This window comes from Mus pahari, chromosome 2 (assembly GCF_900095145.1).
Source record: "Mus pahari chromosome 2, PAHARI_EIJ_v1.1, whole genome shotgun sequence".
Taxonomy (NCBI): Eukaryota; Metazoa; Chordata; class Mammalia; order Rodentia; family Muridae; genus Mus; species Mus pahari.
Genome location: NC_034591.1, coordinates 56,201,739 through 56,229,375, shown reverse-complemented (window position 1 = coordinate 56,229,375; position 27,637 = coordinate 56,201,739). Strand labels below are relative to the sequence as shown.

The 27,637-nt window shown below is 40.4% G+C and overlaps 1 protein-coding gene across 3 annotated transcripts in view; it reads left to right on the top strand.

Moving 5' to 3' along the window:
• Dgki (diacylglycerol kinase iota) overlaps window positions 1-27,637 on the top strand; it is a 449,040-nt gene that overhangs the window by 403,879 nt on the left and 17,524 nt on the right. For all 3 annotated transcript variants that reach the window (XM_021190110.2, XM_021190109.2, XM_029534779.1), the window contains 2 exons: window positions 20,177-20,214; window positions 23,515-23,635. In XM_021190110.2, coding sequence (XP_021045769.1) covers window positions 20,177-20,214; window positions 23,515-23,635 — 159 coding nt within the window. The remainder of the gene's footprint in view (window positions 1-20,176; window positions 20,215-23,514; window positions 23,636-27,637) is intronic.

The window sequence follows — 27,637 nt, the reverse complement described above, 5'->3', positions numbered from 1 at the left end:
CTGGATCTCATGGAGGCATTTCCCCAACTGAAGCTCCTTTCTCTGTGATAACTCCAGCTGTGTCAAGTTGACACAAAGCTATCCAGTACAGCCACCTAACTTGGATGCTCAGCTACAGTGATAAGTGTCTCCATTGATCCACTCAGATGATGCTTGAAATGAATGGATTAAAAAAAAAAAAAAATGCCAGTCTGATGGTGGTGTGACATTGTGTCTTGTGATGGAACATATTTGTGTTCTGAATTTACACATGGGTGGAGCATCGATTCATGCATTTAAAGGCCACTTGTGTTTGCTTATCTATGAAGTGGTTCATTTTGTTATTGGCCCAACTGTTCTCCCTTTGGGTCATCTGTTTCTTAAGGGTTCCATAAACATGTTTTTGTGTTACAAATACATTTTTCTTCTCTCTGTTATAAATTTCCTTCAGCTTGTGGCTGACATTCTTAAAACTCCTTTCAGTTCCATCCTGATAACAGATGTTCATGATTTTAATATATTTCAAATTATTACTATTTTCCTGGAGCTGATATCTTTGGGATGTTTAAAGGAACTTTGTATAAAACAAAGTCCTGTGTTACATTCTAAAACACCACCTGCATTCTTAATTTGATTTTTGTGGTTTGGTAAGAAATACAGATAAAATTTTGCTTTGTTTTTCATTACCTAACAATTCATATATGCATTTAATGTGTTTTGATCAAGTCCACCCCATATATTTACAATTCCTCCAACCTACCACCATTGGTATCTCTCAAATTCATGTACTCATTTTAACCTTCAGGGAATCCACTTGGTGCTGTCAGTATGCGCATGTGCATCCGTTGGCGCCTGAGCAGCCTACTGGGGGAGGGAGTGGTTCATGTGTTATAACATCTGTTTTATTTATTATCTACTTCCTTTGCTTGTTTGTGAAGTCCTGTCCTTTTGTATTGTCCTTTTTAAAGTTTATTTTAGATTTTCTTACCTGCTTTTTAAAAATAGAATAATTTTTACTAGATGCAGATTTTCTAATTAAGTAGCAACATTACAAGTGGTCATACATACTTTAAATACATGTGCGAAATAAAAAAAAAAACTATGGAAAATTCAAAGAGAAAATTTATAAGCCAACCCACATAAATATAGCATTGGTGAGATGACATTCAATTATATAAAGGAGCTGGGGGGGGGCAAGGAAACCAGGTGATCCTAGCACACATAATCAGCGAAGCAGGGCTCTTAGGGGCTCACAGAGATTGAAGCAGCAATCACAGAGTCTGCATGGGTCTACACAAAGTCCTCTGTATATATGGTCTGGTGGTTTATCTTGGAATTTTGTGGGACTCCCAACAGTTAGAGTCGGATTATCTTTGACTCTTTTGCCTGCTCTTGGAACTCTTGCCTACAATTAGGTTTTCTCATACAGCCTTGGTATGAGGATTTGTGCCTAGTCTTATTTTAACTTCTTATGCCATGTTTGGTTGATATCGCTGAGAGGACTTCTCTTTTCTGAAAGAAAATGAAGGAGCAGTGGATCTGGAGAGAGGAGAGTCAGGGGCCAAGTAGGAGAAGTAGAAGGAGCAGAGTCTGTGGTCGAGAACTATTATAGGAGAGAAGAATAAAAACAGGAACAAAAAGTTATTTACATCATAACAAACAAAGGGCATGGTCACCATGAAATACTTTTCAACTGATCACAAATAATTATTACTACCATAAACTTTTTCATTCTATTGGGTATTTCATACATGTGTACTTTATATCATTTTCATCCCTTCATCCACCCATGTAACTCCTCCTATATCCCCTCTTTCTCTGAAATTCATAACCTCTTCTTTTTTTAATTGTTATTATATATATGTATATGTATATATCCATACATGTATATATACACACATATATGTACACATATACATACATGTATGTGTGTGCATATATACATATACATAGACAAATGTATAATGAATAAAGCCTGCTAAGTCTATTTACTTATATGTGTGTGTGTGTGTGTGTGTGTGTGTGTGTGTGTGTGTGTGTGTGTGTTTAGAACTGACCCATTAGGGTGACATCTCCTATCAAGAGACTCACCCTTTGAGAAGACTGATGCTTTCTCGGTATCTACTAATGGTCAGTAGATCTTCATCAAGGAATAGGGCCTTGTGAGAGTTCCCCCATCGATGTTGGCATGTCAGTTCGTACTGTCTTATATCTGTCTTGTTCAGGTAAATATATGATTGACATTTTATGGGTGCAGAAGGCATTACCTCTCACAACACAAGGCCTGGTCCTCTCACTCTTACAATCCTTCTGTCCCTTCTGTCCCTTCTGTGATCTTCCCTTAGCCTTAGGGCTGTATCGTAGAAATATCAACTGGGGTTGAGCATTGCATGGTCAAATATCTTCTCCATTTTGAATACTTGTGGGTTTTTTATAATGGTCTCCATCTGTTGCAGAGAGAAGTTTCTTTGACAAGGAGTGAAGGCTAAAATCCACTATGGGTATAAGGATAAATATTTAGAATGCATTTAGAAATTATCCTAGTTGGGGAACACTGTAGTAGTAGGTTTTCCTCTAGGGTCCACCATCTCTACAGCCACAGGTAGTTGGCTGTGTTTACAGCACCAGACCTGAATTTCTTCCTGTTTAGTAGATTTTACGTCTAATTTAGATGGCTGTTGGTTAGTCACAAGAGAAAAAAAGTCAATATCATAATAGATTTTCTCATATGTTTTGATGATCAATATGTCTGCTACTTTAAAAATATTTATATTATGTTTATAAGTATTTTGTCTTTATGTATTTATGCACACCACATGCAAGTCCAAGGCCTATCAGAGGACCTCTGAGTGCATCTGCTCCTGTAGGACTGGAGTTATAGATGGTTGTGCATTTCCAGGTGGGTGCTGGGAACTGAACCTAAGTCTTCTGCAAGATGAAGATACACTCCCTCTCCTCAGCCATCCCTTCAACACAGCACGACTGTTCTTATACCAAAACCACATGGTTTTCATTGTTTTGACAATGGTCTAGATCTTAATGTTTGATAGAGGATAAACTCACATTTGTTCTTCTTCAGAGTATCTTAGTCACAAGGGCATTTTTGTTTAAATAAAAATTAAAAGCAGTTTGTCATATTAAAATTCATGAACATTATTATTCAATAGTATTAAATTTTTATGAGTAGTTTGGAGAGATGGCTTGGCTCAGTAGTTAAGATTGAGTTCTGCTCAGTTCCAGAGGACCTGGGATAGGATCCAAAGCCCACATCATATGGCTCACACTGCATGCAACTTCAGTTCTGGGAGATCCAGATCATCTTCTGGTTTTCACAGCCACCTGTTTACAAGTCTCTCTCTCTCTCTCTCTCTCTCTCTCTCTCTCTCTCNCACACACACACACACACACACACACACATACACACACACACACACACAAACAAGCCATACACACAAATAAAAAAATCTTCAATTTTTAAATAACCATTCCATGTATTCCATGAGTTTAGAAATCAGTATGGACAAGATTAATGTCTTTATGGCAAAAAGCTTTCAATTGCACGTTGTAGCTCTTGGCATTTAAATGGGATCAGCAGTATTTTATATTCCCATCATCTTCTGTTCAGTGTAGTCCTACTTACTTTATACCACTAATGATACTCCATATGTAGTGATGTTAAAGTTATACCGTCTAAGCGTTCTTTGCTGTCATACAACAATGCAGTTGACTCTTAAAAGCTTGCTCTGAATCAAGACTCCTATTAACCTTTAACTGTGTAGACTATATCAAGGGCCTTACTGTGGGAAGGGACTTCTGTATGGGTAGTGTTGTTTAACAATGCAGAGACTTCCACTTTGCTCTCTCCTCTCATGCTTTGCATGTACTTTTCTGTTCCTCTCCACACTGGTACAGAACTGAATAGCTGTCCATATGGTCCAGCACCATTGCTGATCTCCTCCTGATAGCAAAGTGACTGTCATCTATAATTTTTATCAAATCAATACTTTTATGCACCATGACCCCAATGTAGGGGCTGTCAATTTTGTGCTGATATTTGAAGTCTATTTTTCATTTGTATTTTCAAATTTAAGATAAAATTATTGTCATTCTGAAATTTTTTATCTTGTTTTTCTCCTTTACTTGTTAACATACTTCATCTCAATTACTGATTTTTCCAGTAGAAACCAGTATCATATTTATGAGATGAGCTCAAGTTGATTATTATATTAATCCCCTTTATATACAGCTAAGTTTCATTTGCCAACACTTTATTAAGATTCTGACACCTGTGTTCATGGATATGACTGGCCTTTTCATTTCTTTTCTATTTTTCTTTACTAGTGAATATATGCTGATATTTCCTCCATCAAATGAATGAAAAAATCCATACTTCACCCAACCCTTGAACCGTTTGTTTCTGGAATATCTTACATGTCCTCCTAGTTGTATACTATAAAATTAAGACATGAACCTACTGTTTGGAACAGTTAATGAGGATTAGAACATGGATTTAGACTCAAGATCTAAGACCTATTCTGCATCAACCCTCTGTTCAGCATCTCAGTAGCATGTCATCTTACTTGAGCTTATATCATCTTGATTCTGTTTCTATAACTGACACAATTTAGTTTACGTTTGGTAGGAACTAATCTTTTAAGGATGAAGACCTGCTCATTTTCATATAACTTGGCATTGAAGAAAATCCATTTCTCCCATCCTCATACTTCATAATTAGGGAAACAGGAGCCCCATCTCCTGCCAGTAGCCCTCAGGATTGTTGACATGTAGTTTTTCCTTCGGGAACTGGCACAATCAAGGAGACAACCTCATGACTAGAAGAATGAAAGGTGGTTTCCCCTTTCCTGTGACTAGTAAAATGTGGTGACTTGAGACACAGATGGAACAATCTACAGTCTTTAACTGACTGCTAGGAATCGCTTACAATATTGGCCTCCACTGTATGCTACCTTGCAGTGACTTTGGGCTAGCTAATGCCAAGTCACTAGAGGATATTTTCCCCCATATCCAGTTTCTTACCCTATAACCCCCCGTTGGTTTTCTAATTAGATTCAGACTTTTTAGAGATTGTATTTAGGGCTGATCCCAGTTTAGTTTCTGTTGCTTTCATGAGTAATTTCTATGCCTTTGCTTACAGACACCCTCTGGATCCCAATCCCCTCGGGTTCATTCAGCCATGTAGCTCCCAACACTTCCTACTGTCCCCCTGGCAGACCACCTTCTTTGTCTTTTATTCTACACCCTCCTCTGTACTTATTAATTCCTGTGTGCTGGAGCCACCTCCGGGAGCCTGAGGACAAACAATGATGAATTTATCTGACAGCTTAAATGTTTGGGCTTTCTCCTTCCTTATTCTTTTACTGATTAAAAAAAAAAAGTATTCCTTTAAAAAATATTTTCTCTTGAGCGGTGTGGCTCTTATTTGACTCTAAGCCCGATGAATAGAGACATTACCCTGTTCTCTGCAATGCCCTGGCACAGAACTGAGTTCCTCTATTCAAGCTTTACCGTTAAGTTTGCTACCCTCCATGGTGTTGGCAAACAGAAACTTCCAGGGTACATCTTTGAATCCCACTGCAGCCTCATTAATGCTGTTCCCTGTGGTAGAAGACAGGCCATCCCTGGTCCTTTTCCAAAGAGGTTCAGTTACTAATGTATTGAGAAGATGGCCTTTTGCAGTAGTTTCAATGGGGGCGCTCCCCAAAGACTGTGTGAAAAAGGAAGAAATAGAAAGGACAGCACACCCACCCAGATTGGTCTTCTATCTCAAATCCCTGGAAAATAGATTAGCCTTTGCTGCTTGAAAATAAAGCCCAGGAATGAAAGAGTTCCCCGCCCCCCTGGGGTTCCCAAAATCTGGTTTATGTTATTTTGTATGCGCTCTGACCCTACTGTGCTCTCCCTGACCCCTTGATTGTAAACATATGATCCTTTTGATCCCTTTGGTTTCTTTGGAGTGCTTTGTTGGTGATGATGATCTAACTTTCTGTGAAGGCTGGCTTGTGGGGTATGCTGTGGGAAGGGAGGTCTCTTTTCTAAGACTGTTTCACAACAGTGCTGGAGATTACCTCCTGCCTCAGAGAGGAGGTTAAATGCATGATTTGAAAATTCTGAAAAATAATCAAGTGGTAAGAAAATGGAGGGTTTGGAACAGCAAAGTTAACCTCCTGGATTGTGTTTAAATGGAAGGACAGGATCAAGGCCATCAAATGAAGTGACCTGTCTGGCAACCAATAGTTAATAGAGAATGTATTCCCATAGAAAAGTGAATCTGGCTTTTCAAAAGGAAATGTGGCTGCTCTGAGCCTTGGATACAGAAATGGAGAGTTAAAGCGTGTGTTTTTTATTGAAGCTAAGTGTATTTATTTAAGATTTTATTGTATGAAAACATGTGATCTGACATATTAATACCCAGGATAGTCATGATGCTAGGTGGGCATAATGGCAGTTGTTGTCATGTGAGCCTCACATGAAGGTAATTGTCATTCCTTTACTGTTCTTCTTTATAATTGAAATCCTAATAGTCCACGAAAACTCCAGTGTGCTCTACCTAAAGTTGATCTACTGATTTCTTGTGCAAGAGCTAGTTTCCAAGGATCATTATGACAATCAGTTGCAACATATTAGAATGTATGATACTTTTCCAATCAGCTTCTGATAGGCCATTCTTACATGTGTCACTTTGACCAATATGCCCAATTACTTTGCAAGCCTTTGTTTTATTTTGATACGGGCTTTCATGTAGCCTCATCTACCTTTGACTTGCTATATAAACCTCCTGCCTCTAAAGTGCGGGGGTTAAATGTATGTACCACCACATCCAGCCTTGAAAGCACTGTGGGGTTTTGTTTGTTTGTTTGTTTGTTTTAGTCAGTCTGTATTTTTGCTTGCCTATGTAACCTGCTGTAACTATTTAGGCTTGAACTGCTTTGCTTAGATGTAGATTCATCTGCCCAGGCCTGATACAAAAGCATAATATCAACTCAATGTTTCTTGAATGGTTTTCTACAATGGCCATGTAAGTCCTCTGGGTAGGTTTGGGTGCTCTGTATTTTAGGATATTCTTTTCTTATTATCCTGAAGCACCCACTGACCAGCCAATGTCACTGCATATACTCCTTGTATGAACTAATAGCAGTTCATCGTTATGTCTCTTCTTTACCTCCAACAGGCAATGAGATTCCCCACATTTCCCCATATAAGAGGCAGAACACTGGTTTATGGAAACTTCTTGAACCAGTCATGAAAGTGTCTGTTTAAGAAGACCTGCTATTGTCACTTAATGATATTATGGTGGTATTTCATAGTTTCTACAACCAGCCAAAGGATTTTGTAGAATATTAACTTGCTAGGAAGCCGAGTTTTCTAATAAGCCTCTCCAATCCTGGATATATACCCTGGCTTTATTCCAAATTAGCTACATGACCTTGATCATGTTGCTGAACGATGCTGTCTTTGACACTGGGAAGATAATAACCATACATATATCTGATAGGCTTAGTGAGACTTAGCTTAGGTAATAAAGGTGAAGCTTCTAAATCTATGCCTAATAAATAAAATGCTTGCACATATCAAAAGAAAGAAATAGAAAAGTTCAAGAAAGAGCATCAGTTCAATAGCCATATTGGAATACACTCCAGTAAGTATAGCTTCTATGTCCTATTAACATGGGCTTTCAGCATTAACTAGTAAAACCTGTTACTTTACATATTTCCCAGGTCTAGAGATTTTACCAGAGGTGACAGCCCAATAGGCAGAGGATGACTCCTGTCATTGTAAGTTAGGCCCTTGAGATCTGTTGGCAAGTCACCAGGGTGACTAAGATGGTCTGGAGAGAGAAGAACCCTCCTCAGACTTAGTAAATCATTCATCTTTGTTCTTGATTCCCCCATGGATCAGGCTGTGTTGGCTGCCTTGAAAGTTCTCTTCAGCTCTGTGTATTTGTTTGCCTCTAAAAATATCAGTGATGTAACATGGTGAGGGGAAAAAAATGCCTACATTTTTGAAGAAGTGTTGTGCAAACACCAGTGTGGTGACCTCGAAGCAACGCCTATGGATTTCTGCATACAAGTGCCAGGCTGATGCCCGTGCTGATGATAGCAAGGCATGGTGCCACAGCAACACGTCCACATGCAGAGGCAAACCAGCTTTGCCAGTGTGCCAGCTCTAGGGAGACCCCATATTGGACACATCCTCCTGAAGGTTGACAATACCCAGTGCTTCTCTTATCAAAACAAAGCCAGTTCGTTTTTTAAAAGGAGAGTCCATAATCAAATAGAGCCTGCTCACTTCTCACCAAGTGATGGGCATTTCTGGTACCTCTCATCCTAGCAAGGGAAGGCCTGTTTTGGTCATTGTTGTATCAGAGTGCACAAAGGACCTTAAGCCATCAGAGTCTCTGTGACTGTTCCTGCTGTTTCTGGTGTCTCTCCAATCACCGTAGCTTCCTTAACTCACAGCACAGCCTTCCCATCCTCAGAAAGGCTGGGCCTCCCATGATGCTACTCTCCCTCAGCATTCTGATTAACCAGGCTCCTCTCAGACACAGACATTTAAATCTATGTTTTATTTTTTAACTTTCAGAAAGATGGTAGCCTTCACCAAGATTCTATTATGAAAATGAAGGTCCTGGGAGCTTCACATGGTGGTGATGGGTTGAAGAAGTGACCCTGGGCTCTGGCATCTTATTGGGTTTGGTTAAGTGTTCTCTCTGCATCCCTTGGATGCTGTTTGCCTGGCTCTCCAGCACCCCACTTTATCAGGTGATGGTATAGATCACCTCTTCCCCCAAGCTTCTTGACTAGCTGATCTTCTCCCATCTTTTTTTGTTAGAGAAAACGTTTCCCTTCTGAACAACTTCTTAGTCCCCCATGCAACTCCATTCTACATGCCTGTCTATTTAATGGTCTCTGGACACACTTGGGTGTGTGGGAATCCAGGGGTTAACTTTTCTTTCTGAAGGGTCTTTGAATTCCCATGAAGAATGAAAGTCCAGTCTTTATTTCACCGAATGACAACTAGGTCATAAAACCCAGCCCTTCATGAGTGTCACTGACAGTTTCCTGCCTCAGTCAAGTCTAGCTGATGTATGTCTGCTGGGCATGCTCAGAACTCACCGTTTGTCTCGCTGTTCTTGCTTCTTAGGCATACTGTTGCTTAGTCCACTCGGTATGAAGTGATGAGAGTTAACAATTACTTTTTTTTTTTTTTAACTTTTTTCAAATTAGATATCTTAAATCTTTTTGTTCTTCTGATGATTATGTGTCATGTGCTTACATGAGGGACTTTTTTTTTTTTTTTAACTTTTTTCAAATTAGATATCTTAAATCTTTTTGTTCTTCTGATGATTATGTGTCATGTGCTTACATGAGGGGGAAAATAAAAAATATTTTATCTCTGTAAATAAATAAAATAAAATTCATAAATAAACAAAATGAAAATATTTTAAAATAAAAAAACCATATAGCAATTGCAAGCACAAACAGCCTCCTTTGTCTTTACGCTACTGTTTTTCAAAATCTACATTTTTTCATACATATTTAACTAACATCTGTTTCTGAAAGTAACTTTTGCTGAATTTACTTCTCTTGGTTTCACCTCTGTTCCAGTAAGGAAGGTTTTTAGCTAATACCATTTTTTTGTTGTTGTTATTAAAAATGCCTCATTTTAGAGAGAGTGTCCAGTTGTGTTAGGAACTGATAAGGTGCTTACTGCACAGCCTGATAGCCATTTGACCCATAAACCTATAATCTTCCAGAACTCTAGAACACACTCTTCCTTTGAATCCTGGCCTTAAACCCCATTTCCCCTGCAGTGTTGCTGCATGGCCAAAGTCAATAACTGTCCATCCTTTTCAGGCTCCATCAGCAGTTAGTTCTGAACGCACTGTGTGTGTATGGTCTCTCAACTTGAATTCCTTTTTGAGGTCCTGAAGGGCACTGTTAAAATAGATCAAATAAACTCAAGGAGGCCAGTCACAGAAGACACGCCAGCCTGAGAGAAGGGATGATGAAGCCAAATTCTCAGTTCTACTTACAGACTCTGTAAACATCCAGAGGAACCATGGGTCAGCACAGCCTCCCCTGCACTGGACCGCCTTCCTCTCCTTGGTGAGGCTGAGCAGGGCTTTCCTCACACTCTCAGGATTATGGCTTTCTTAGCCGAATGCCTGAGAATAGAAGATAAACAAAGTGAGTCAATTTAAATTAAATTCCTTTAACATTATGGGGGGAGATACAAGAACCTCAGAGAATACTGACATTCCTTTTCCATATCTTATTCAAATCAGTTTGCAATATGCTAAGCATCTTAATTTGCATTACTTCGTTCAAATGTTAAGAAAGAAAAAAAGTGTTATTGTCCACTGTAATATCTTGGAGTTCATTGGTTTAGTAAGGTATTATAATCAGATTAAGTCCTTTACAGATACAAAAAAAAGAAAAGAAAAGAAAAGAAAACCACCTCTGTGTCTCTACATGCTTAATATTTACTGAGAAGAATAGTTAACGGGACTCAATGCCATGCATGGGTGAGTGTTCTCTTCAGGTTGAGAAATAGTTGGGCATGATATCAGATGGTGGCGCAGTACAAAAGAATGTAGTGACTACCACACCCGGGCATGATGCCATTAATTTAGCACTAGAAACAGTGTTCAATGCTCATGCTACTTGAGCTGTAGAGGTCGGACAGTGGGTCTTTTCACAAGTCCTGCTGATCCCTCTTATGATCCCTGGGACATATTTTACACGGCTGACTGAAGCCAACACATTCTGAGCGATGAACGGTTTGTGTTCCCTTCGCCAAGGGTTGGATTTCTGAATTCAGTGCTCAAAGCAAATGATTTAACCTATGACCTGGGAGTTAATTTGGATCCTTACTACCTGTGTTCTAACAAAGCAACATGCATCATGACGGTATGGCATCTGGTTTGACTCCTAATATTGATTTTTCTAGACTTGAAATCTTTGGATGCACCATATAAGCACAATTATATTTCCAAGGGATTGAAACGTCTCTGTGACTCAGAAATTTACTTGCAGGCAAAACAGATGCCAGTGGAGGAGGCTCCCTCCCTCCCTCTCTCCCTCTTTCCCTCCCTCTCTCCCTTTTAGCCTCCCTCCCTCCCTCCATTGTTTTCTTTTCCTTTGTGGTACTAGGGATCAAACCCAGGGCTTTGACCTTGTTAAGCATTCACACTAACGCTGAATTAAATCACCAGTCCTGGTAGACCTTTCTTTTCCTCCCTTCCAAAGTCCCTAGTTAATAATGAAGAGAAGTGTTAAGCAGGTGGACCACTCTCTATAGGGCCAATCACATATACACTCAGCACTTTACTAATCTCTCATACCAGGAGGTTTTCAGAGAAAGGGAGATCATCAAACTAAGGGGATATAAAAGTGCATTCGGCATACCTTTGGCTTAACTGCAGTGCTGGAATTTAAGCACACAAAACAACACTTTCCCAACAACAACAACAACAACAAAAACCAGATGAGATGCTGCTGGGAAACATCTGGTTGCCTCACTGTTTACAGCCAGTTCTAGTGGTGAATAAAAAGAGCGAATGAACTTCTGAATAAGGCTCATTCTGCTCCCCTGGCAGCAAGGTGGAGGTTTTCTGCTGGAGGGAACACGAGATGGCTGCATCTCTATTTTTCTCCAAACAGAAAACTCCTTCCATTCTCCTAGGAGCTTCAGAAGGATTCATACAGCAGATGGAAAGAACCCATATACATCCCAGCATGCAATTATCAGGAGCTAATTGAATTTGAGGGTTAACTCTATCATTAGTGGGAAATGAAGCCTGTGTATGTCTCCCATATATGGCTATACACTCAGCAATAAAGATGGCATAGGTTTGGATATAAGACTCTTGAAGTATTAGATGCTGCTACTGTTCAGTCCATAAAGTGATGGTGACGCTGAGTGACCCTAAGTGTGTGCTCTACATCTTTCAGACAGTATTTCTACAAGACATACTGGTAATGTACCACAAGGATCAAACCAGAGGTTCTCAACCTGTGGGTAGTGCCCCCTTAAGAGTTGAACAACTCTTTCATAGGGGTCACCTAAGCCCATCAGAAAACATAGATATTTACATTAGGATTCAGAACAGAAACAAATTACAGTTATTAAGTAGCAACAAAAATAACTTTATGGTTAGGGGTCAGCAAAACTATATTAAAAGGTCACAGCATTAGAAAGCTTGAGAGCCACTGGGCTATACTGTAATGAAAGGAATGAGAACCGCTGGGCTATACTGTAATGAAAGGAAATTGTGCTGGAGGAAGAAGGAAGAAAATCAGAGAAGTCCTGCCTCACATCCGGGGATTAAGAAGACACTAGGGGCCAGTCAATATATTGAACTGTATTTTTAATTTAACAAGTATAAGAATAATTTATTCTGTCTTAAAGTTGGAAAACAAAATTAAGAAAAGTTAATGTAGAGGTTAAGGGCTCAATTCCTTTTGTGTCAGTGAAAACACTGAATGATTGACAAATTCAAGACAAATGCTATGCTCACACTTGACCCAATATGATCACAAGGACACTTCGCACTCTCCCATCAATTAATAAGCATGACATCATGCTTAGACAATAAGAAGTTTGTGCCATCATCTTCTATAAATCCACTTCTCCAGAGAAATTTCTTCACACATTTCCCTATATTTATTTACCTGATTACAAACACTCTGTCCAGTTTTTCTGTTTGCGAGCAGCCAGCCATGATACATGAGCAACAAACTGTGAAAGCTTAGCTTGCAGAGATGGGATTTAGTATAATCATCAAACACGGCAAAGGTAATCTAACACATGCTTAATGGTATGGACAGCCACTGTGAATTATGCTAATTAGNCATAAATGGGAAGCAGCNCAGGNAAGTGATTGCAATTAATATTATTTTACATAGGCAGACTGAACAAACCCAAGATGAGGTGAGTAAAAGGAGAAATCAGATATTTCTAAAGACTTCTGCATTTAGCCTGCTCCTAAAGGGAATATCTGTCAATCAGAGCAGGATATGAGGCAAATTATTTTTATAATAAAAGCTAATGTACAGGGATTGCATTGAAAAAAGCTGATCTTTTGGAACAGATTCATGTTTTATTTTTGTTTTTGTTCGTGTGTTTGTTTGTTTGTTTGCTTTTTACAATAATGCACAAGTCTGTATCACCTACTATTGCACAACAAGGTGAACTCAGATCATTATGGTTAAATTGTTCATTTGGAAAAAAAAATCTGTGCTTTGGAAAGAGAGGTTTTTAAGAGCAAGTTTGTCTCTGTTCTACTAGATGTTCAATGGCCCACTACCATTGTGACCACACACATGGCTGTGACTTGGAGCTAGCTTTATTGGAACCCATCTAGACTCTCACTTGCCTTCCCATGGACTGTTCCAGATTCCTCGGGAAATGGCCGATGGTTCTAAACACCACCATGGCTGGGAGCCCAGGCAAAGATAATCATCTTCACTTGGGGGTCATGAACCATTCCTCTAACTGAAGTCCTGCTTTATCCATATCCAGGGAGGGAAGACACAAGGTCACTGGCCTTAGTCACACTGCAGGATGAGTGTACCAGAGAAGGTGATGCTAAGAAAGCCTGGCAAACCTTTGCTTTGCCTCACAGACTGGAACTGTGATGTGCTTTGAGTTAGCGTGCTGATTTTGACTTTTAGTTAGTATTGAGAAATGACTCTGACCAACAGCCTTTATTGCCCATGTCACTTGTGGGAACATATTACACATCTTATGTCATGTGTTTTATCATGCGTATCTCCACAGAAATAAAATGTAATAGAGTGAGAAATGCATACTTGAAAGAATACCTTTTGGAGAGGGTAAAGAAAGGCATTCAGAATTGACAGATTTACTTTTGAGAAATAGTATTGCAATATTTCTCTTCCTACACATCCTACACACCCATCTTGCAGTGTGGTTTTTGACTCTCCCTGGTGAGATCTGGAGTTTGTATCACCCTTATCTTGAGTATGGGTATAGCAGCATATCAGTGAGAATGGTTCATGACTCTCTATGTTTGGAGGGCGTGCTTCCAAGGGCTGACAGCCACGGTGGCTTTTAGAATCAGCTACCATTTTCCAAGGAAACTCAACAGCCCATGTAAAGCTAAGGAAGGTGGACCGAGGTTCCAATAAAACCAGTTCCCAACTCACAGCCATGTGTGTGGTCATGCTGATATGGGGCAGTTCAGCATCCAGTGACGCAGAGACAAACTTATTCAGGAAACCTCTCTGTCCAAAGCGTATGGTTTTAGCCAAATGCAGAATTGTGTCTTCAGCATAATGGTGGGAATTCACTTTGCTGTGAAACAATAAGTGATACAGACCTGTGTCTTATTGTAAGAAAAGCCAGGAATCTGTTCCAAAAGATCAGCTTTTTTCAATGCAATCCCTGTACATTAGCTTTTATTATAAAAATAACTTGCCTCATATCCTGCTCTGATTGACAGATATTCCCTTTAGGAGCAGGCTAAATGCAGAAGTCTTTAGAAATATCTGATTTCTCCTTTTCCTCACCTCATCTTGGGTTTGTTCAGTCTGCCTATGTAAAATAATATTAATTGCAATCACTTTCCTGAGCTGCTTCCCATTTATGNCTAATTAGCATAATTCACAGTGGCTGTCCATACCATTAAGCGTGTGTTAGATTACCTTTGCCGTGTTTGATGATTATACTAAATCCCATCTCTGCAAGCTAAGCTTTCACAGTTTGTTGCTCATGTATCATGGCTGGCTGCTCGCAAACAGAAAAACTGGACAGAGTATTTCTCAATACAGGAAAAGCTCTGTGGAGAAATCTCTCTAAAGACATAGACTCCTGGTGCCGACCAGAAACAGGAAAGCCTGAAAATGTACCTCACCAGACTGAACAAGCCCTGAGCCTAACCTTTATGTTGGGTCTGCTCATCATGTAGTGTTTCCCTTTATAGAAATAGACGTTGAGCTTAAAACTTCATAGTATCTTTACTGTTTAACAGGCCTTTTGTTTTAGTTTGGCGGCATCACAGTCTAAGTAGAAGAAGCCAACCAGATCATTATGGTGAAAGGCACTTGACCTTAGGAGAGAAAAGGGCAGAAAACAACCGAAGCGGAAACTCATCTGAACCTTTGATCTTTTGCTCACAGCTGTGTGGCGTGAGGGATGTCAGTTCGAGTCCTAAGCAGTTTGTTTTACATCTGTGAAGTCAGAGTTAGATTACAAAGTCAGGTAGATGATGTAGAAAGTGTCTACTGACTAGGAAGTTGGGATCCTTGCTCTAAACAGGAAGGTGTTAGCTTAAAAAGTAGAACTTTCCAATTCCGTGGTTATGACTCCACTAACTTCTTTTCTCTGAGACTTCCACACATCATTCTTTGTTCACACTTTTCCCTTTCAGTTTTTTTCTACAACCCATCTGAGTAGTTGTTACCACGAGGAAATGGAAATGAGCCAGGTAATTGTTGGTAACATTGAAAACTGAACAACCAGGCATTACATATTAGTCTTTTTTAAGTCTTTGTGCGTGGAGGGCTTTGTTCTTGTTTCATATATCACACAAAGTTCTTCTGTCTGCTTTATTAAGAACTGCATCACAAGTTGGGAGATGGCTCAGAAGTTGAAAATATTTGCTGTTTTTCCAAAAGAACCAGGTTTTGTTTCCAGTACCTAGGTTGGGTGGTTCATAGCCACTTGTAACTCCAGTTATGGGGCACCTAATATTCTCTTCTGGTATATGCACCGTGCTCATGTGCACATATCAACACACACACACACACACACACACACACACACACACACACACACGTAAAAGTAAAAATATATAAAAGAATTACAAGGATATTATATATGTGCCTTTGCCTCTTTGTTTATACTTTTTCTTCCTATTCTTGTTGGCATAACAGGATTCACATCTTAAACTTTTCTTTCAGAAGTAACCATACACCAAATTCTTGGGTTACAATTGTCCTTTATCTCAGATGTTTTTCTCCGTGTCCAGGATGAAAAATAAGAGTAAGCCACTGTATTCTATGAACTAGATTCTCTGATCCTAATTTTAATGTTGTAGCTTCCTTCTGTTGCTATGGTAAAATACTTTAACCTTGTCTCAAAAAACAAAAAAAAAAAAAAAAAAAACTTTGACCAAAAGCAGCGCATTCAACTTTTCACACATAAAAACGTTTTCCACTCCTTTACTATCTTACTATATAAGTTTATACAATTTATTTTTCCAGGAAATGTAATCATCTACTCAGTAGCCTTTGTGATATATTAAAAATTGAAGCCACCTTTGCCTCTGGAAATTTGAGGCATTCATTTTATTATGAAGGATCTTTGTGAAAACCAAAAAGAAAACAGAGTTCAAAAAATAAAAAATAATGCTATAATCATAGTAGCTCATTATTTTGTTTTTAAACTTGATCTTCCACAAGGTTATTACCTAGGGTTGAATATTAATGGTCTTGGGCTGTCTTTCTGCAGAAGAGATCTTAAGCAACAGTGTTCATACGGAAGGACATTAATCAAGAGAAAGAAGGGAGCCTTGTTTCTAATAATGTTTGCATAATAGCTACCCTTGGGTGTGTTACTTGGCTTAAAAATAAATATCCATGCTTTCTGTATCCAACACAATGAGAATCATTTGTGGTTATAATTCTGTTATACAATTTTCTATGTATTTATGGGGATATCAAACTGAGAAGCTGCAGGAAACTCACAGAAACAAATAGCATTGCTCAGGAGTGATGTAGGGTAGAAGTTGTACAACTTGAAAGGGATTCTACTTGGAGGATTGGTGGCAAAGGACCTAATAGCAATTCATAACTGATTTCAGAAGGGAAGAAGCAGGTAGGCCTGCTGAAGGACATTCAGATTTTCCTCTGATATGATTTTAAGTCTCCAGTTGCTCTTTATGCCCTGTAAAAACCCATACATGAATCTAACCTTGACTTGCAGACACTTACATCAGTGGACTGTGAAGCTATAGTACAGTGATGTTTGGCTGCCCTCCACACACAGTTCTTTGCAGCTTCCCTCAAGCACTATGTTTCCAAGTTCCATGCTTCCGTTCAGATTCTTCCCTCATCTTACAAGACCTTCCCAAACCTTCCTTGCCGGTTAATCCTACTTAGCAGGCATAGGTTGGTTTAAATAACCCATCCTCCATGAAACCTTCTTTGACTGTACTACTAGCCATAGGTCTTTACATGGGCTGTGCCCTGGGTTGTTTTTTTTTTTTTTTTTTTTTTCCTGTTTCCTTGATTTATTGCGTGCATGTGCCAAGTTTGATTTTTCATAAATGTTTTAAATAATGACCTCATCTCCTTGCAGATTTCTCCACATCCTCCCACTTTTTATGTGCACTTTCATTTGTTCCATACTGAACAAATTCCGTATGGTCTTGAAAACATGAGCCATGCTGCTGTTTGATCTTTTGAGTGGGTTCTACAAGACTCTGTGTGAACAGTGCGTTCTTGCAGTTTCATTTGCCTTCTTTCTTGTCAAGATGGTCACACATTCTATAGTGTGACAATCCGAATCTATTTGTTCCTTCAAACTGAAATTGCTAACAGTTTTTCCCATCCCTACTTCTTTGTGATCTGTTAAAGAGTTTCTGTCCTGAAGGAAAATACCTCCTCGTGGCTCCTTGATCTGTCCTTCACATCTGAATATGTTGTTTTAGCAGAGCCGCACATGTCCAGCTCCCCTTGACAAGGGAAGTTGTCAAGGGAAGGCCAAGATTACTCTCGACAGACATTGCCTTCTGAATGATCAGTGTGTGTGTGTGTGTGTGTGTGTGTGTGTGTGTGTGTGTGTATGTGTGTTTTGTGTATATGTGTACATGTGTGCAGGCTTAGGAGTGAGTGTGTGTGTGTATGTGTGTGTTTTGTGTATATGTGTACATGTGTGCAGGTTTAGGAGTGCAGAAAACTCTCCTTTCTATTTATAAAGCCTTTTAAAAACTTTAACCCTGAAGTGAGCATTACAGCTGAGAACCTTCTTTGTCAAGGAGGAAAAAAAACATAGCTTAAAATGTTCATGTCCAGCAAATCTCACAGAATTATGCCCCGATCCATCGCTCTTTCCACAGCACCACAGACTTAGACCCCAGTATCTTCTTTTACCTTCTGTGGGTGTCATGGTGCCTAGTAGGGCTCTCCCCACATTGAGTTCAGTGCAGCAGTGAACAGTGCCCTAGACTTAGGTTTATGGTGCTGGCAGACCATGATAAGCCTTGGGCCCCAAGGGCTGCTTCACTCCAAGTGTCGGGATCCTTATTTATAAAAAACAGTGAGGGATGCCCAGGATTTTCATAGGTTCTTTGGACATATTAATTACTTTACTATAGCTCCAATATTTCTCCACTTCTTACTTCTTTTTTTAATAAAACAGTTTTTAAAACAATGCTATGCATGGTATGATGCCTTCCTGCCACCTCCATCTCTCTCCTCTTCCTCCCTGTCAGCACACCCCCACACACCTTAGTAATCCATTTCCATGGCTACGTCCTTTCTTCGTCTTGGCTTTGCAGCTAACTGGCTTGTCCTTCTGCTTTTTTCATTCGGCTCTATGAGCGGATAGCCTCCGTGTTTTGCAGAGGGAGACTGGGTTTATTACAGATGCTTCAAAACCAAGTGCACATTGCTTATAGCTTCTTAGAGAAGGGAACGTTTCCCCTCCCTTTTCTGTTCTACAGTTTCCCCTCCTTCTTGCCTCCTCCCTCCTCCCATGTTTAAGCAGCCATACTCTCCTCTGCAGGTGTTCAAGGCTTCCGGTTAATAGATGGTGCTCAGCCCTGCAACACTGACTCTATACTGCACTCTATATCAGGACTCTCAAATGTGCAATAGGAAGCCTTGAGAGTCAAGGGGCAGCTGGGATCTCTCTCTCTCTCTCTCTCTCTCTCTCTCTCTCTCTCTCTCTCTCTCTCTCTGTGTCTCTGTGTGTGTGTGTATGTGTGTGTGTGTGTGGTGTCCAGAGGTCAACCTCAAATTTGGTTCTTTAGGAACCGTGCACCTAGTTTTTGAGACAGGATACTTCACTGGGTCCTGGGGCTTCCAGGGTAGGGTAGGCTTGCAGGACAAGATCTAGGAATCTGCTTGTCTCCCCTCCCTTCTACTAGAATCGCATGCTCATGCCGCCATGCCTGACTCTTGTGGGTCTTGCTGATCAGACCCCATTCCTCACGCTTGCACTTTCACAGGTGAGCTCTAGTTCCAGCTCTGGACTCCTTCTATTTTTGATCTGTGCTCCTAGGCTTTAATTTAATCGAGTTGAGGCATTACTCAAACAAGAACAAAATAGTCCTTTGCAAAATCAAACCTAAACAGTTTTTTCTCTAAAGAGTTGTGATTTGAAAGGCTGAGTCCGTTGTCTGAATAGTTTCCAAATTGGCACATCTCCTTTTCTAAAGGCATCACTTCTACAACAACGCAGGTAGCTCCCTTTAAGAACCACAATTGTCTTTAGATTGGTTCCCTCATTTAACATGGTTTTCTTATTTTCTTATTTATTTTCTATATATTACATGCATACGCCATTAGAAACTTAATTTTCTCTTATAAGTAACTCAGGTTACACGAGACTCTTAGTCTTATTTCCATCACTGGCATCTATTAATTTAAGGCTAGGCATGTGATTATCCTCCACAGAACACAACTGAAGTACCGGTTTCCTCTTCTTTTTCAGTCCTCTTAATATCTGTGGCAGTGAGTATTTCCCACGACAATATTCACACCCAAAATGACCAGAGATATACCCAGTCTCTGGGGAACATAGTACAGGAAAGGAAGGAGAAACCAGGGTGTTAACCTTTTCAGCTCGCCACAGGATCTAGACTTCCTCTTTTGCCATTGTAACAAATGAGGCTCACGGGGTTCAATGGTTTCTCCAGTGTTCCACACCTCTTAAGATGAGAGCTAAGATTTTTAATCTAACATAACTCCAGATTTCACATTATCATGCAGTGCCAGGATGAGAGGGGGGTCGAGAAAGTGTTAGAATTGTGTGTACGGCTGGTGCTTGGGTAAGGAAGGGCTTGAAGAAGGGACTTTCTTGTGTTTGACAATGACTTTGTCCTTTCTGCCAGTATAGATGACTTTTGAACATGGAACCATTCATTTGTAGCTTCTCAGTGAGAGGGTCTTCTACTAATGAGACGTATCTCTTTTGTCTTTGGCAGCAATTTTGCAGGCAGTCCTCACTGGTGACCTTATGAAGGTAAGCTACCCTGCTACCAACATGTTGGGGATCCTTTAAGACGCTTAATTCAAAAGCACCTCATCGAATTTTCACGATCCAGTCTATATACTACTGTGGAGTAGAAGGAGGAAAGATCTGCTTTTGAGAAATGAGAAGAGAGAATGAGCGCTCACCACCCTGCTACTAACAGCAGAGGAGTATGGTAGATTCCCTGGAGTATGGTAGATTTCCTGAACTTGCCTTTGGTTACAAAAAAAAAAAAAAAAAAAAAAAAAAAAGAAATGTATTTTTCCAGGATACAATGCTCATAGTGCCTAGAATTCTGCTTTCTAAGACTCACATTTGAAGGATTTGAGGGCTTCTTTAGATGGGGATAAATGCATACATAAGAAATGCCTGGGTAATACTCAGAAATGCATGTGCCAGCGAGAGCTTGCACCTGTTGATATAGTAGTCTGCTGCAGAATTCCCAGCCAACTGGGAAAAGGCTGTCTAGTCCATTTTGGGTATTTCAGCTTGTGCTTATGTTTTCTGGTGGATTTAGTTCACAAGGAATTAGATGTCAACACTAAAGCTAGATTGCTTGATTTCAGATCTGGCCTTTGTCATTCTCCCTATGTGAATGTTTTATACCATTAGTGCATTTTCTTGATGCCTTAATTTCTTTATCTGTGAAATGGAATCACAGTATTATTTCTTTCTTGGTTTATCATAGGATTGAATGTGTTCATATGATAAGACTGCCAGTACTATTCATGTAGGATAGGAAAGTGCTTAAATGTTAGCTGGTTTAGTTTTGCTATATAATACTTAAATGTTTTCTTCTTCTAGCAATATATTACTAAAAATATTTGCCATAATGTAGTCTGTATAATATTCTAAAAGCTCTAGCTATTCTTCAGTTATTTGTGTTAGGGGTCATGACTGTCTACAAGATTTCATGTAAATAGCTCCAACAATGCTGGTCTGCTGTACAATGATGCTGGCTGCCTCTGAATAGGGGATGTACATTTTCTATCATGGACATACAGTACAGTACAGTACAGTACAGGCCAAGAAACCAAAGGCCATAAAAGGAAGCTGAGAATTACTTTTTCTCTTCTCTTTTATCTATTTTATACTTTTCCCCTTTCCTTTTTCTCTTCTTTCCCCTTCTCCTCTGCTCTCTTCTCCCTTCTCCTCCCTTCTTTCCATTTTAAAATACATCTGTTCAATAAACCAGAGAGTGCTTGCTCTGCACTTTCAGTACATCACTAACAGAAAGCGGAGAGAGTGAAGATTGCCTCTGTATTGGCTAATTACAGCCTCATAAGATTCTGACCATGCTGCCTGTACAGTGCTACTGTAGTGTCCCAGGGCACTGTTAGCCAGAAGAGAGCCCTCATCCTTAACCAGGATTCCTGGGAGTTCATGGTCATTCTCCCTCAGTGGGCTAGCCAGTAACAGTATACAACTCTGAAAGGACTTGCCTTGTATTCTATGGAAACCAAGAATGACTGCTGCCCTTGAACACTTCTAGTTCAGTTTGTAATCTGAAGCTCTTTCCATATGCTTTTATTCTAGGTAAACAACTCCCCAGTTCCTGGAGTGTATTGTTATTCATTTAAAAATATTTTACAAAAAAATTGCTTAAAATGCAAGACAGCACTATATCTAGTTGGTTATCTTGGCACAATCTACATTATAATTTTTCCCTAACTTTTTGAGGAGTGACTCAATAATGTTTTATATACTATGAGATGAGATATAATCAGTGAAGAACTTCCTTTTTCTCTATCTCTCTATTTCTCTCTCTCTCTCTATCTATCTATAATTTATATATGATAAATATATATATATATGTGTGTGTGTGTGTGTAGATATATAGAGGTATAGCTTTCATCTCATTTTTCTTTTAATTGTGTAGAATACACAGTCCATATTTAATATTAAACAGGCTCTGCATGAGAGAGATAAAAAGGAGTTAGATGGGATAGAGAGGGAGGGAGGGGGATGACACAAGATGGTAGAGGAGACTCCAGGAGCTCCCGTATGGTGAGGATACATAACACATAAAGTACCGACGGGCTGACTTTTAGTCTTAGTGTGACCTTCCCAAAAGGCACATTCAGAAAAGCTGATCCCTGCTCGGTCTGGCTACATCCACATTGCCACTCTCATTGGATCTTCCTACAGAGCAACAGTATTGCTACAAGATGTTGTAACTGAACACAGAAGACTCTCCTTTGGCCCTCTGTGCCTCTCCTGCCTGTCTTTTCCCTCAGAGTTTGGCGATATAGATTCCTTTAGCTCCTGTGGTTCCAGTTCCTCTGATCAGCTGCTCTTCTTGGTTGAATTTCTAGCAACTTTTCCTTGGCTCTTTCCAGAACTCTGCTTTTTCCCCTGGCACCCCTTTGTTAACCTTATATTGTCTCTCTTTGCAGTCAACACTTTTGTTCTCCCTCTGGAATTTAAAGGCCACTGAGGCTGGTGGCTGAGTCATGTTACTGTTGCTTTTGTGTTAGTTTTTCTTGAGACCTGCTCTGTTAGTAGATTTGTCTTCAAATAATTTATGGGGAACTTCATTCACCAAGGCTCCTCTTATGCTGGTATCCCACAGTTTGGAGAATGGTGACATATTTGCAGTTTGTAATACTCCGTACTTCACGAACTCGGTCTACATCTTCACTTGTCCACTTTCCTCTCTGGTGGCTAAATCCTTGGCCTTTCCTACTGGCTGTTCTCATACAGAAACAATGACATTCACACCACTATTTTGGTTCTCCTTAGTTCACAATAATCTCTAGCCCTATTTGTGCATGCATGGCCTGAATCTCAGAAGGTATAGGGATGGAACAGGAACTCTCCCTTTGAGTATATGTTCATTAACTCGTGTGCACATACATATGTGCATGAATGCTGTGCCCAGGAGAATGAAGCATTTGTGTTCATGCCATATCAGAGAACAACAAAAGACACAGTAAAGGAGCCTAGAGGCTCAGAGCCAAGTTCTTCCTGATGCAACAAATGCTGGACAAACCTCAGGAAATATTAGTTTTCTTCTGACAGTCTGGGGCTCAGAAGAGGGTGGTAGAAAGCCAGACATTTCTATTTTCTTGAGCTATTTGATGCAGACAGACCCTTTCCAGAGTTACATGAGAGTAACCATCCATGTGAGTGATAGAGGGATGGTACTTCATCCATTTAGCTCTTCTCTGTGTCCTCTGAGGCTAAAAACATTGTGGTTTACTAAGTGGCTTTTCTATGTGACCTTGGAGCTTTGGCCCCTGTTCTGGGTACTGCTGATATTCTTTCCCTGTGTCACTTTTTTTTTTTCAGCTTATGGAGAGCTATAAGAATGGAGGGAGCTTACTAATTCAGGGACCAGGGCACTGTTCGCTCCTTCATTATGCAGCAAAGACCGGCAATGGGGAGATTGTGAAGTACATCCTTGACCACGGTGAGTAGCAGGTCTCCAGGGATCGCAGGGAAATTCTAGATAGCACCGTCTATATTGACACTCAAAATGGTCTTCCCAACACAACACTCACCCATTGTTTCTCTGGCACTTGTTGTTGGTTTCAGGTAAGCCATCTTAACCAAGCAGTTAAAATAAATAATTTTTATATCCAAATTTATAAAGGGGAAGGATTTGGGGACGAATTCAGTTTAAAAGCTTTCTAGAATGTGTTACTTGCTGGGTACTGTGGTGAATGCCTTCAATCTCAGCACTCAGCAGGCAGCGTCAAGTGGATCACTCTTGAGTTTGAGGATAACCTGGTCTTCTTAGTGAGTTCTCTGTCAGCCAAGGCTATATGTTAAGACCCTGTCTCAGACATAAGTAACTAAAATTAAGTTAAATTATTTTTTAAAATTTATATCTTCATTTATTATTATTATATTAATGTTTTTGTTTGAATGTATGCCTGTTTAGCCATGTTTGTGTGTGGTCCTTGTGGAGGTCAGAAAAGGGAATCCGATTCCCTGGATCAGGAGTTAGAGATGGCGGTCAGCCACTATGTGGGAGCTAGGATTTGAAACCTTGTCTTCTGCTAGAGAAGTCAGTACTCTTAACCACTGAGCCATCTCTCTGGTGGCCCCTATTTTAATTTATTTAATTTAAATTTTAATTAACAAAATGATGCCTGGCATAGTTGCTTTGATTTTGTGGAGCTTTTTATAAATCGTTTGAACTCAGCTGGATAATCTATATTGTGGATGATTCCTCTACAGATCCCTATATTTGTTCTACCCAGCTTTTCTAGTTTCTTAGCTTTTGTTGTTTGATTCGCCTTTGTGTTTTTCCCAACTCACACTTCAGTCTCCTGACAAATGCTTGCTGCTGCCATGTGCCACCTGACCAGCCAATCTCACCTCCTAGGATGTAGACTAACTGGGTTTCCAGTTGGGTCTTAGATCATTCCCAAGATAGGGGCTACTGGTTCAGCATTTCCTTCAGACGCCCTTTGGAAATATAAAGGAACGCCACTCAAGTTCTCATGCTTATAATGTGACTAGAAGTAGAAGACCGAGGGTGTTGGGTGGAAGGGGGGAAAGGACTCACTTGGAGATTTTTAAGGGTGAATAAATGAAAGAGACTGTCATTGAGACCCAGGTCCTCGGAAAGCCTAGGTGACCCTCTTAGGTCACTGATGTTGAGCCTGCTTACTTTGCATAGCCACCGTTCTTAACTGCCAAGCCATCTCTCCCGCCATTGACGCTTACTGCCTCTGCACAGACATATAGGCTGCAGACGGTGAGCACGTTAATGAGTACTCTTATCCCTTTGCTTCTCCTTTTATGCACCTGGGGACACTTGCATCCTTCCACTTAATCCTTTCCTCATTCATTCATTCTTTCAGTGAGTCTGTGTGGAGTACCTAACAGGAACTGTTTTCTATAGGCTGACACTCAAATATACACTCAGAGGAAAATGGATTCAACATTTTCAAGCATTAGCAGGTTGGGGGAAAGAAACCAATAATTAGGTATACAAATAAACTCAACATAGTTGAATGTGGGTGTTTGGGATCCAACTGTAAAGCTGCATACAGATAACACAGTTACCGTTTATCAAACTCAAAGAATATGTCAGATGTGTGTACAGAGCACAACACATAATTTAATCTTTGCAAGGACCTTGTAAAGTAGATATTAGACTATCAATCATTTCAGACTTCTCTTCCTATGTCTTTCTCACTATGAAGAGTTTGGCTGAACTCTTGTCTGGAACTGTGGTCAGAACAATGGAAGGAGAGTGTGTGGGTTAGAGCAGTGAATGCTAGTGAATGGCTTTCCCCAGGACACTGGATAGTCCCACTGTCTTAGAAAGATGAGCTGTGGTGCTGACTCTGCTGCAGGCTTCATTTCTTCCTATGTTCTCCTGATCATCCACCCCTCCAGGGCAAGACTTGCAAATGACATAGTGGCTTGGTTTCTGCTACACACACACACACACACACACACACACACACACACATCATCATCATCATCATCATCATCATCATGGGCTTAGTCTGTTTTCTGTGGCGATTTCTCCAAGAAGCTGAGGAGGAGCAGAAGCAAATTTTGAAATATTGCACGTGGACAGTAATTAAAGCCACACTCATTGAGGGGATTTTTCCTTTGAAGTCCCGAGTTGCACAAAGTTCAGAAGATGGCCATTTGATTTGAGACAGAATCTTTCTACATAGTCCTGGCTAGCCTGGAATTTTCTGGACAGGCTGGCCTCAAATTTGTAGCAATTTTCCTCCTTCTGTCTTCCAAGTGCTGGGATTAGAAGTGTTGTCTCCTACTCCCAGCTGACCTGTGCATTTTGAAATTGTAAACTATCTATGCAGAACCATTCACCACTCTGAAATGGTAGAGAGCCCTTTAAAGCCCAGGGTTCTTCAAGTCAGAAGGAGATAAATTGAAGGCATTACCCTGGGCATACTTGGTCCACAGTTCTTAATGAGCTCTCTGCATACTGACAAAACCTCTAATGACTTAGTGTTAGTGGTAGTACTGAGAAATAACAGAAATGCTTATGCTAAAGAAAATCTCTTGACATGCCTGTGCGCATGCATGTATCAGCTTGACTCTCCAATGGCTTCAGATAATAGAAATTCCATAGTTTTTTTTCAAAGACCCTTTTACCAGGAGCCCACCATAGATGATTACTTGACATGCTTTAGAGCCAATTGAGAAGTCTTTATTCCAACCAGCCGGGGTATTTGGGATCTAAGTGTAACCTCAAGCATTTAGACCAAGTGCCTTTTAAAGGCAAAAACTATATCTTAATATTTTGCTCAGTAGCTGCAGCAGGAGGTTTGTACAAGCAAGCAATTTAACAGAGGCTAAGATAAGCTAGGTGGGGCGTTGTGGCCTCAGGTCCTAGAATGCAGGTGATTGGGTAATTTTCCAACAGATTCTCTATCAAGGAGATCAAATACTAGTTAAATCTGAAATAGGCTAAGCAAGAATACAAGATGGAGGGACTGTTGCACTGTCTTGTCCTGTCACATTCTGACTGTACCCAGCCTTTACTGACCATGGATCTGAGGAACTGGGCTCTTTCAAGGTACCTAAGTCATATTCTGTGTGGTTCTCTGAGTTAGCCCTCAGCTCCCAGCATGCTTCCTGCTTCGAGCTCCGCTCTCCTTTGTCCCTTAGGTGCTTAGGGAGAGGAGTGTGATCTTCAGTCAGGAGGACACCTTCTGATTCAGATCCCCGAGAGATGAGTTATCTCAAGCACCAGCAATCCCTTTCCTTTAGCAGCTCCTTTAAGATGGCCGCGGGCTATGGGCTCTGAGTGGGCTGGCTGTGTGGTGTGTTCTGAGAAAGCCTTAGGAGGCATCTTCCTTTGGATTTCTCTCAGACATGCAAAACACTGCTTTCTTCTATTGAAAAAGAAAAAGCTGGAACCTGGGCATTTCAAGGCCTGAAAGCAAATAAGGAGAAGGCAGAGGGGGAACAATTCCAGAGCCGGGTAGAGGCTGTGGACCAGGGATTCCAGCAGAGACTCTCTCAGTGGTTCCTGCCTTTCAGCTCCTTTCAGCCATCATTTTTACTGGCTGCCTCCCCCAGTTCACCCCTCCAGGACTTTTGTGTGCTTTTCTTCCTTTACTACCCAGCATTCTGGTCCTTTGTTTTTATTCTCGATGTGCCCACCCTGCTGCCCCCTGCTGTTTCCCCAGATAGAAACCCCACTCACGCATTTCCTCTTTATTTCAATAGGCTATTTTGTCTTCTCTCTTTTTCTGACTTCAGTGTTTCTTTTCTGTTTTGTTTTTTTTTAACCCCCCCCCCTTTTTTTTTTTTTTTTTTTGTTTTTGGACGCAAAGGTTTATCTGTCTCACCCTGGTGATCCTGGAAGACAGGCTGTATAGCATTCCCAGCGCCTGCTCCCTCCACATCTGTGCAGCCTTTGTCCTGTGACAGGGGAGGATTTGGAATGGTCTGTTGGCAGCATCAGAGAGAT